We start from the raw sequence: 11,372 nt of genomic DNA, 5'->3' as shown, positions 1-11,372 counted from the left end.
TAAGTATTATCTGTCTGAAGGTAAAGTAAAGAAACATTTTAACCACCCGTTCAGTAAATATTGATTTAGCTTTTGGCCAAGCTTTTTTTTCTTCAAGAAAAAAGAATCAAGGTATGAAATCCTATTGATTGAACTGCCAAACTCAATGGCAAAATTCTCATTGGCTTTAGTATGGATCAGGATTTCATGAGGAACATTTATGTATGTAGCGTAGGCTAATTCTGGTAGTGTGGAGACTTACAAAAGGGGACTTGCAAAATAAAAACACAGCATCGACTCAGCCATGCAGAACTATCAGAAATTGTTTAGACTGCCACACCATTTTTTTAGCTTTCCAATCACACACACACCTTCTCCAACTGCTCTTCCTGCTAAATAAATAAACCATAAAGAAAAGCCTAGAAAACACCAACTAGTACCAATGTAGATTTTGTGAGGCTTGTATATAAAAATAATATATATAATAAAATATTTTTTTCCCCTCAATCCTCACTTAGACATGACTGAAGCCAACTATGGAGAATAAACTGATTAATCAATCATTCTTTAGAACCTTGACAAAAAACTTTTTATAAATTTTATATATTACTGTTAATGTTCTAATACTGAACATTCTGAAACAAATCCAATGTACATTTCTGCTGTTTCTGGTTTCACATGCTGTCTTGCACTTTATAGAGATGGCTTTCACCAATACTGAAATAAACTCGATGCTGTTTTTGCTCAGCAGGCTTTGGCCACTCTGTTCCCCTCCTCCCCTTTATGTGTCAGTTGTAAATTGCTTGACAAATATTTTGTTTCATGCTTCCCCACTGCTGGCATACAACATCTTTAAAGATTCAAAAGAGATAGGAAGGCTAAAAAGGCAACAGGTAGGTAATACAGCTGACGCCTCCATCTCCAGTTAAACTTGTTCAGAGTAACAAGCAGTAAAATTGTATTTTTTCTTCAGAGTGCAGGTGGAGAGGCCATGAATGAAAACAAATTTCTCAACACAGACTCCAGCACAGGATCAGTGGAAACAACTGTCAAGCCGTTACCATTTAAAGATCCAAACTTCATCGTAAGTATGTTATTTTAACAATTTGAAATACTAAACTCTTCAAATAAAACATTAACTAGGATTCTATTTAACCATATTGCTAATGTAAATATTAAGAAAGTCAGCTTAACAGCCAAATAAAAGGTCGGCAATTTTTAAGAAATTCACCTCAAGTCCATGCCACACTATGGTCCAAAGTGCACACTATATTATAACATGAAAATGGCATTGGTCCAGAGGCAGAACTATTATATTAAATTCTGGAACAGAGTCAGAAAACCCGCTAGATGAAGGTAAGTGCAGAAGTTTTATGGTGTGGTATCTCACAAACTACCACAACTAGAGAGGAATAATTTATACTGCTGTGAATGTAGGAGTGCTATCCCCCAGCTCCTAGCCAAGGCAGGCTGCAAAACAATTGAACTAGAAATCAGCCAGGGAGTCATTAGCAACTGGCATTTTGCTCCTCTCCCAGTCTCTGAAACTCTGTATATAAAAATAATATATATAATAAAATATATATAACATACCTGTGGTGTCTGTTCTTCCACTAATTGGTAGATTTAGAAGCAAATGCTCTGTGAGGTTTAAATTGGGGGAGAAGGTGAAGGAAGACTACAGCTAGTAATGCTGTCACTGCTGGGTTTGGTTTTAGTATCTTTTTATCTTGCTGTGCCAGAGCCAACTCATTGGCACACTGTACAAATGCCTTCTAGACAAGCAAACTTCTCAGACTGCTGGTCCTAAGCCAGTACTTAGAAAGAAGGGTTTTATCCCAGATTTCGTTCTGTATGAAAAAAGATACAATATCCCACAGCATAAAACCTGAGTGATCAGGTATTGCACAGCTCACTAAGCACAGGTTTGGCAGGGGATATAAAATTCATCTCTGACTTGCAAGTTGCTCTATGTCTGCTTTGCTGACGACTTCTGTCACAAGAGGGGCATTCAAACGACTACAAGCTTTGCTCGCTCTAATCCTCCAGTGAGCACCAGGGTCTTTGAGAAACGGGGCTTATTGGAAAAGCTCCATTTGTGCCCAGAGGCATTCCGTGTAGCTTCCATATAGGATTTAGATAGCCATGAGACCTTGTGCTGATCTTTCAGTTCCTAGAGGGACATCACCGTTTCCAAAGAGGCAATACTAATGTCTGCATGCTTGAAATAATAATGAATGGACAGGGCCTTTGGCAACTGCTGCAGAAATAATAGGCAGTTTTTTGTCCTCCCTGATACAGTAACTCATTTGAGAAGAAATGTATTGAGTTTTAACTAGCTTTTTGTTGGTATGAACGGGTAGTAACAATTTGGATGACTTTCTGCATCCTTCCAGCCTAATTACCTTAAAAGGAAGAAAATAAATCAATTACTGTCTATCTCTCATAAATATACCCGTTTGAACCATTAGCTCACTGCAGAGGATAGACTCAAAAGCAGAGAATAAGGAAGAAATTACCTTTTTCTAAACTTCCTGAATGGAATTTTAATCCCTTGGCAATGGGGAAGGGGAGGAAGACCTTCTGACAATTGTGTAGAGCAATGAATAGCTCCACCTGTCCTAGCTCCAGCTTTCCCTAAACTTCACTAGTGCAGAGGTAGCTTGGTTCATTTGTGCTTGGCAGTCATTGTCTTTTGATTGTAGGGATGTGAGGTGGTACTCGGCCCCATTCCTAGGAGGCATAAGTTCATCTAAACCTAATAGTTGCTTTTGAGAAACCAGATTACTGAAAAAAAAATCATTATGCAATGATTTGGGGGAAAATTCATGTAATGAATTTGAATTAGTAATGTGGTAGTACATGTATTTTCAACTCATATTCCAGCGGTGTCTATTTTACAATGATCTCTAGGTTACTAAGGTGTTACTCTCAGAGCAAACATTTGCAGGTACTTTCTATATTGGATATCCATTGCCGAAACCCGATATATCATCAGCTCATGAGCATCTTTTCTGAATATATCTACAGAAAAAAGCTTTCTCATTGAATCCTTCCTCCTATCATTCTCAGCAATTTAACAGGCTAATTTATAAACCAATCACAGCAGAAGTGTGTTTGCAGAACTTTGTTGAGTTTTGATGAGACTGATGTGGCAGGTCATAATTATTAACAGAAATAACAACAACTCCCCAGTTGTAAGAACATTTTCTTTTCTGAAGTAAAGCTGTAAATCTGTGTCCTTTGATCATTTAGAAGTAGTACAGTATGTTGTGCAGCTTCTGTCTCTGGAGGGACATAAATAAATTACTCTGTAGCAGTCACATTTGATAACTGAAACTACCATTATAGTACCTGTGGCAAGCCTTCCATTAGTGTACCTTTCAAAATGCAAAATTGTCTTGGCAGCCAACATTCTATTTATTTCTCTTTTTCTATTCTTCTGTCTTCTATCCTTTGAAAGAAAAATAAAATTTCCAGAAAGTTTCTCATAGTATTCATTACAATTTGCAAGATCAGTTGTGTTTTCTACAGTCACAGATAATTTACAAGAGCTAGAGCTGCACCTGCAGTATGCCATAAAAAGGAGAGAGAAAATTTAGCTGTGTAATCACAATTTTCGAGACAACTTGATAGTAATAAGTTCTAATACGATGGGAAGTACATACAGAATCCTGTAATCTCAGGCTAAACCTAACCACATTGATTTTCTATTTCCATGTAAAAAGCAGATTTTCATCTCCTTCAGTTAATCCTAAACATATTAGCTTTGACACAGTCCAAAAAGCTTTGTTTTCCTTGCAGCCAAGCTTAAAGTATACAGTATATTAGTCTGCTGATGAAATAAGTGAGGATAACAAATGGTTCATGACAAGATGAGACGTATCAGAAAGACTATGAAGTAGAAGTGTCACACTCTGAAATAGTATTCTTTATTTATTTTTTCTCTAAATACCATATTTTTAATTCTAGCACTCCGGCATTGGTGGAGCAGCAGCTGGCAAGAAGAACAGAACTTGGAAGAACCTAAAACAAATTCTTGCTTCTGAAAGGGCATTGCCATGGCAACTAAATGATCCTAGCTGTAAGCTGCTTAGACGCTTTGCATGTATTTATAAATAATAAAATCCACACAAATATCTATCTTTAACACAAACCTAAATTATTTCATCAATGCATGCAGGATCCTGCTTGAACAGGGTCCAGTAGTAGATTTAAGACTAGTCCAATCACACTTACGAGCCCTAAGTGGAAAATAGGGGGAAGCAAATAATTTTGAGTGTTGTGAGAAAGTTCAAATACATTTGGGGATAGAGTTTAATAAAGGAAATGTATTTATCCCAACCAGATCAGAAACTCCTTATTCCCATGAGATTTTTCTCACCTCTTCACTGCTGAGGAGCCTCCTCCTCTGCAGACAGCCCAAATGTCTTCTGACAGCTGGCTGCTGCTTGATTAGCTATATATGAACTATTTTCAAATAGATTCTGCAAAGCCGCATACCTGCAGTAGCTTAGACCTCAGCCCAAGCTTCCTATCCAGCTCCTTATCCTAGATTCTTGGGAGATTTAAATCCTACATCTCCTATTTAGTTCAGCACAGCTGAAACTACACTATTACCAGTCCTGATTACAGCTAGCGGGTGTTCATCTACAGGAGCGGAGTTATAGCAGTGGTCTTAATCTAGATATACTTCAAGTCTACTCGTAAAGTAGGATACTACTGAATGTAAGCTGGAGACAGAATGTGATCCTTAGATTTTACTTAAGCGAGTATCTGAGGCATCTCAGAATTAAGCATATGCATATCCTTTTTGTCAGACTTGGTACTTTATCCAAAAATAGCTTGCCATTTTTTGAAGTGTTTTAGACGCAACCGTTGTTACAGAAAAATGCACACTACTGTTTGTTCCTGGCTATTGTAACTGACAATCTGCTGATGTTGCTATTTCTATTACATTCTCTTTGCAACAGTAAATTCACAGGCTTTTTTTAAGAAGGTGGGAAAAGAAATTCAGTTGTGTATTTAAAACCAGCTGTGGCATTAGTGTCTTTTGAATTATGAAATGATGAGTTAGAAATTTGATACGCGTGGAGCATTTGAATTGATCATAGCATCTGAATGAGGTGCAAGGGAGATCAGGAAGGAGGAAAGAAATGGTCAGGTACAAGATATTTTTGTAAACATCAAAAATTGGGGATTTAATTACTTAAACATACCAACTGTATGTTAAAAATGTTTATGAATGAGAGTTGCTATCTAAAGGGCACCAAAGAATAGCAATTTCCATCATTTAATTTAAACATTCAGACCATTTTCTAGGTCATTGACTGGGCTTAAAGTGGTACATGCTTAAAGATTTAACTGATTTACAAGATTACTTTGCTTTTCTGGATTATAGTATTTCAGAGCTGCAGTCTTGAGCAATGTTTCGTGGTCTTAACATACACCATGCATATAATGACTATTCTTTGCAAATGACTGACTGGAAGGGAATGCATTAAGACTTGGAAGAAATCAACACATTTCAAATAGCTTTCTTGCATTTTTCCTTTTGGGGAGGGCAGTTCTGCTTACTGAACTCTTATTTGGAGAGGTGAGCAAAATCAGGCTGTTGTTTACAGCGCTAACAGGCTAAATGTTTTCAGAGGTAATTCTGCTTCATATTTCTTTGCCTTAGTGCTGCTAGTTAAGAGAGACCTCAGAAGGTAAAGTGGCATTTTAAAGAAGTATTGTTACCTATTTACATTTTTTTGCATTTTAAAATATATATAGCACACTGAATTTATCCCTTTGTTTTTCTCTAGATTTTAATATTGATGCTCCTCCTTCCTTTAAGCCTGCCAAGAAATATTCAGACATTTCAGGACTTCCGGTAAGTATTTTATTTTTCTCTTCAAAATTGGCATCTCACTTTCCACAATGAAATAAAGCTGGTGCATGCTTTTGTAAAAGCTGTACTTGCCGAGGTTCCTATTCGGCCTTGCGCTTAATAGTTGTCCAGTGATTCAGGGCCAAACCCCAAATACTGTCACTACATCACAAAATCCGTAGGTTGTTAATAGATGTCAGGACAGATTAAATACATTGTCCTGCCAGGTGGCTCCTGTCACACCACTCTCCCAGCTGTAGAGTCTGCATTGGTCCCTGTCATTTCTGATTGTTACAGTGAAAGCTGGTGGCCCACAGTCTCCACGACTCCTAACTTTGCCAAGCTTTAACCACACAGACTGAAACTTCCCATGCTGAGTGTTTGCCTGAGGCTGACTTATTTCATTATATCTTTTAGAGAAAGTTTCAAAAAGATGGCTCAGCAATTTCCAAGAATGAGATTAGGCAAAATTATATTGATTGGCCCAGGTTAAAAAAAAAATCGTGTTACCATTACTCTCAAACTTTCCCTCAAACAAATCAGCCTGAGACAGACACTTGGCATGGACTTGTGAGAATTTCAAATACCCCCATGTTTCAGAACTGGAACTTGGAGTTTGGCAGATGTATAGCCTGTGTGTCACAGATGGGCTCTTTTACATGGTTTTGTTAAAGAAAACAGAAAATGAAAAGGAAAAAAAAAAAACCACCCCACATTTGACATAGATACAGTTTGCACATGCTCCAAAAAGTCTCGGTAGTTACAATTTGGCACCTGAATTCCCCAAAGATTCTGTTGGCACAAAACAGGAGTAAAGTCATTGAATTCTGCCCAACAAAAATTTTGTATCTGCTGCTGACACTGTTCCTGTGTGACATGAATAATTTTACTTAAAACAAAATCAGTGTTAGTACAGCATATAACTTTTCACCTTCAGCCCCCGGTGATTTATTTTGCAGAAGCTTATGCATTTATTACAATTGAAATGAAAGGGAATGTTGTATTTTGGACTGTAAAAAGGGTTAAGCAATGGTTACACTAACTAACTACAATAATGAAAACTTTGTAATGTCATATAGCCTTAGACAGAATTTCTGGGTCCCTTCTCCCAGTTTAATCTGTTTCTCATCCATAGGGTACTAGCCCACCTCACAGGGTTGATATCACCTCATAGAGATGCCTGTAAATATACATATTTGTTATGTTGATGCAGGTTAACACAGCACCTTGCATTCTATACACTGAATTAGGTGAAAGTCCCTGTTGGGAAAAAAAAATGGGTGAGCCCTTGATTAAGGACTGCCTTATAGTGGACCCGCAGTGCAAAGGATTAAAGAGTAGCTATAGCGCCAGCTGTAATCCTGTACATCCTAACATTTGAGTTCTTGATTTGGCAGTGTATGTTTTCTTTGACTTTTTTATTTTTTAAGTAACACATTTAAATAAGGCACCTAGGAGGTTTCCAGCCTGTGCCTTTGAACATGATTTGGAAGTGGAGTGGGTTGCTCGGCTCGAGGCTGGTAACCCTCGGTGTTCAAGAGGGAATGGGAAAGCGACATCTCTCTCACAGATGATCTGGCAGACAGCAAAAGGAAGAGACTGCTCCCAAACCCAGGGAGACTTACAGTCTTGTACTCATAAGAGTATTGTTTTGATATAATAGCAACTTGTTTTCAGACAAGGAGCAGGGGTCAGTTGAATAAGGAACTTTGCATAAATACCCCTACTCTATATAAAGATGCAGCGGATGGAGGAAGGGGGGATAGGTGGACATGGGAAATAATAATGAGTAGGTTTCACCAAAATAGCAAAAAATGCATACTGGTCACTTAATGGTGTTCATCTCTTTCCTATCCTCTCCCCTTCGAGTTGCTTTGCAAGTATTAGTAGCGTTCCCACCAGGTGTTATTAGCATTGCAGCAACATCTCTGACCCGTGAGGGGCTTATGTGGGGCAGATGGCATCAGGGTGTAAGTCCCTTTCCCTGCCCCATCTCCAAGGAACCAAATCATGCTTTCCAGCACTGGCCTTTGATGCATTTCAAAACTAGTCAGTCGTTGCACCTATAGTGAGATGATGATGCAGGTTATAGATGTGAGTGAAGACCGTGCCCCTGCCAGCTAAGAGTCAGTTTAGCCATAGAAATAAGAGCCTTCCTTTCAGTTCCTCAGGTTTTTTTTACCAGCTCCTCCTTTCCATCAGTGATTTATGTACTTTAACTATTCTAGCTCAGTATAAATACTCTCCTTTCTATATGAATCCATTCGGTGCTGCTTTTGTTTCCTTCTTTTGTCTTTCCACTTTCTTTTTTTTTTTTTCTTCATTTTCCATCCTCTAATTGCATTGTGAGTCAAGTCTCCTATTTTACCTGGCCTGCAAGGTTTCTCCAGACTATGATAAAAATACCATGTTTAAAATAATCTTTTTTATGAAGGTAACTGAGGCAGCGTGTCCTCTAAATTGCTAAGCCAGAAATGTTTCATAAGAAGCACTAAATTTATTTTCAAGATCATTTCCTAGTAGGAAGATATGTAGGGTAATAGAATATTTTAGAAATCTAGTATAAGAAAATCGTCCCTGTATTTTCTGTGTAAAATCTGAAAGCATTTGTGTAAGAATATATTTCCTATGGGAATGCTGGATTCCTCATGGAAAAAAAAGTAAAATAAATTCCTTAGCATTACCCATTTAGGGAAGAATTAAATGGTCTGACAGGTACAAAAAAAGAGAAGTGTATTAAAACAATCTCATCAGTATACCTGCAGTTATATTAAATGCCACAATTAAGTTCTACTGATCCTCTTCTCTTTCTGTGCGTAACACGAGTGGAATTAAATTTACCAATGGTCTAAGCAGGGCAGCCAATTTATATTTGTAAGGCAGCCTGAAATTCAAAAGCTATTATCTACTATATTGGCACTGCAAAATAAGACACTATTTCCAAACTTGCAAGATGAGTATTTAGATATTTTAACACGCAAAACAAAGTAATTTATTGTAAAGCAGATTAAAAAAAACCAAACCTTCAAATGTTTATATTTCTCTTCCTTTTCTGAAAATGGATCAGCCTTGTTACTATAGAAACAGATTGATATAACTAGTTTATTGTATTTGAAGAGTGACCTTTGACTTAGTTCCTAAACACGACAGAGTTTTTTCTTTGCAAAATCCCTTCACTTCACTTTTCTAATCTGTTTTAATTATTGCTGAAGTAGCGGTGAAGTTTGTTTTCAGACTGAAGTCATGGCATAAATGACTAGTTACCATACATTAGTGTGTGCAAACAGTACAGCCCAATAGGAAGTATCAGAAGGGTGAAGAACTGCCGTAATATTTTTAACCTAGATTGGTGCGCAACACAAATTGCAGATGTTGCTTGGCTAGTTTGTTACAGAATCATGCACATTTGAAAAGCAGTCTACTTGGTTAGCTTTTTCTTAGATACATGCGGCCAGATTTAAAGCGTGAAATAAAAATAAATTCATACCTGCTGTAAACATGAAGTAACCACCAGGGATAATTTACTCCTAATGTCCTAACTCCGCCATTTGTTTGAAAATGAATTGATGGTTTGACTGTTAGCTGACTACATTTAATTAATTAACCTTGTAGCATTTCTTTCTAAAGAAACAAGCTACAAATAACACTTAATTTTCTGCTAAGTCTTATCAGGCCAGACGATTAACTGGATTGTTACCATGGTCAACAGATCCTTTCCAATATAAAAATGGTAGAGGGCTCTGCGCTTCAACAGTGTGGATGGGGGGAATGCTCCAGCCCTTCCTGGCCTTTTCTTTTTTAGTAGCAATGTCTTAAGGGATCTCAACTGCCTGTGCCTTGCAGCCTGCCACCATCTCCTGTTAAAGAAAGGTACAGAAGACACTTTCAGAGCCTTGGCAGGCACTTGGTAATTCAACGCTGAAGGGGCGGTGATTGTCCTGGAGCTGAAGGTGGACAGGCGATACCCCGAAGCCTGCCTTCTTCCAGCCCAGCCTCCTGCGCTGCCCCGGAGCTCATCTGAGCTCAAGGTTTCTGTAGCAACAGGGAAGGGGAGAGGATGGAAGGAAACTGGCACCGCTCCCAGGCACCCAGGGTCCAAATATAGCAGAGGATAGAAGCGTAGCCCAGGGTTAGCTGGCCAGGCTGCTATCCTGAAAGCAGGCGTCTGCAGCAGAGCACTACGCTGAGTTCAAATTTCTTATCAGTTCAGTCACAGAACCATAAGCTGAGACACCCTGCTTTAACAACCACTTTAAAGTAAATTAAAAGCTAAGCTGTATGCAGGAAGAGAAAATCAGTCCACAGCTATCAGAGCACCCATAATTCAGCCTCTTTGTGGGTAATTTATTGGCAGCAGCCTGACTTTGGAGAGCTGCCTTGTGAGAGACTGCACAAGGCACAGAGTTGCTAGGGTGAGTTTAGAGAGTTGAGACATTTCTTTTGCACTGTGTTTTGTATGAAACTATTTCAGCCCTCTGTTACATTTAATGCATTTCTAATGTGATTTTATAGGGGTCTGTTAACTCCTCATAAGTTCTGACATGAGGAGAAAGAAAAAAGTTCAAACTTTTGGTCACATGGTAGAAGAGCAGCGCTGTTACTGGGAAAAGAAATTCACTATTTTGTGGTCCTGTAATTAGACACTTTTTTTAGTATTCTGTTTCGAGATGTTCTTTGAATAGTGTCTCTGCTGTTTTCTTTTTCAGGCAAATTACACAGATCCCCAGAGCAAGCTGAGATTTAGTACTATTGAAGAATTTGCCTATATTCGGATGCTCCCTTCAGATGTGGTTACGGGATACCTGGCTCTAAGGAAAGCAACAAGTATTGTTTCCTGAAGAGACCAAATATTGTTGTATATCACTCGTGAACAGTGCTAATTTTGAGAATCATGATGGAAACTGACTGCAGGACTGAGGTTCCTTAAAACTGTCCATGGATATTTACATCTGGAAGTAGTTGATGATACATGGATTTGAAGAACATATGGATTTAATTTTGATAAATGCTGATATTTGTTAGTTTGCCAATTTGTAAGCAATTTGGTTTGGTGAACAGAGTAACTTAGACCTTAAGGATACGTATCTGCACCATAATGTCTGAGTTATATTAATTTCTGTAGAGACAGGATTTCATCTCCACCTTGTATATTTTATGTACTGCTCTGGCTCAAAAGAAACAATGATTTGAATTAAGGAAAAGGTACCAAGATATCCCAACTTATAAACCTGCCGTGCCAGATGCGCTTGCCACTTGGCTATGAAGAAGTTTGTCCCATCTGTAAAATGAAGCTAAAATACCTAGCAAGTGCTGCTGTTGTGATGACTGTTTACGGTACTGAGCACTGTAGAAATGAACAGCTTCACACAAATATTTGCACTGAAGAACTGTCAGCATAAATAAAGTTGGACTCAAACTTCTTTTTAAAATATCCTAATGAGTATGCAAAACAGGATCAAATCAAATCACCAGGTAACTCTTAATCATGACACTTTGTAGTTTTTGCGTGCTTAATTTCACA

General features: G+C 38.1%; 1 protein-coding gene across 1 annotated transcript in view; it reads left to right on the top strand.

The window, feature by feature from the left end:
* INO80C (INO80 complex subunit C) overlaps positions 1-11,161 on the top strand; it is a 19,263-nt gene extending 8,102 nt beyond the window's left edge. The window contains 4 exon segments of the mRNA XM_009586728.1: positions 953-1,063; positions 3,952-4,063; positions 5,787-5,854; positions 10,558-11,161. Of these exon segments, the coding sequence (XP_009585023.1) occupies positions 953-1,063; positions 3,952-4,063; positions 5,787-5,854; positions 10,558-10,689 (423 nt within the window). The 3' untranslated portion in view covers positions 10,690-11,161.
* Positions 11,162-11,372: the final 211 nt, after the last annotated feature.

This window comes from Fulmarus glacialis, unplaced genomic scaffold (assembly GCF_000690835.1).
Source record: "Fulmarus glacialis isolate BGI_N327 unplaced genomic scaffold, ASM69083v1 scaffold37021, whole genome shotgun sequence".
Taxonomy (NCBI): Eukaryota; Metazoa; Chordata; class Aves; order Procellariiformes; family Procellariidae; genus Fulmarus; species Fulmarus glacialis.
The sequence above is the reverse complement of the archived record's forward strand: the minus strand, read 5'-3'. Positions and strand labels throughout refer to the sequence as shown.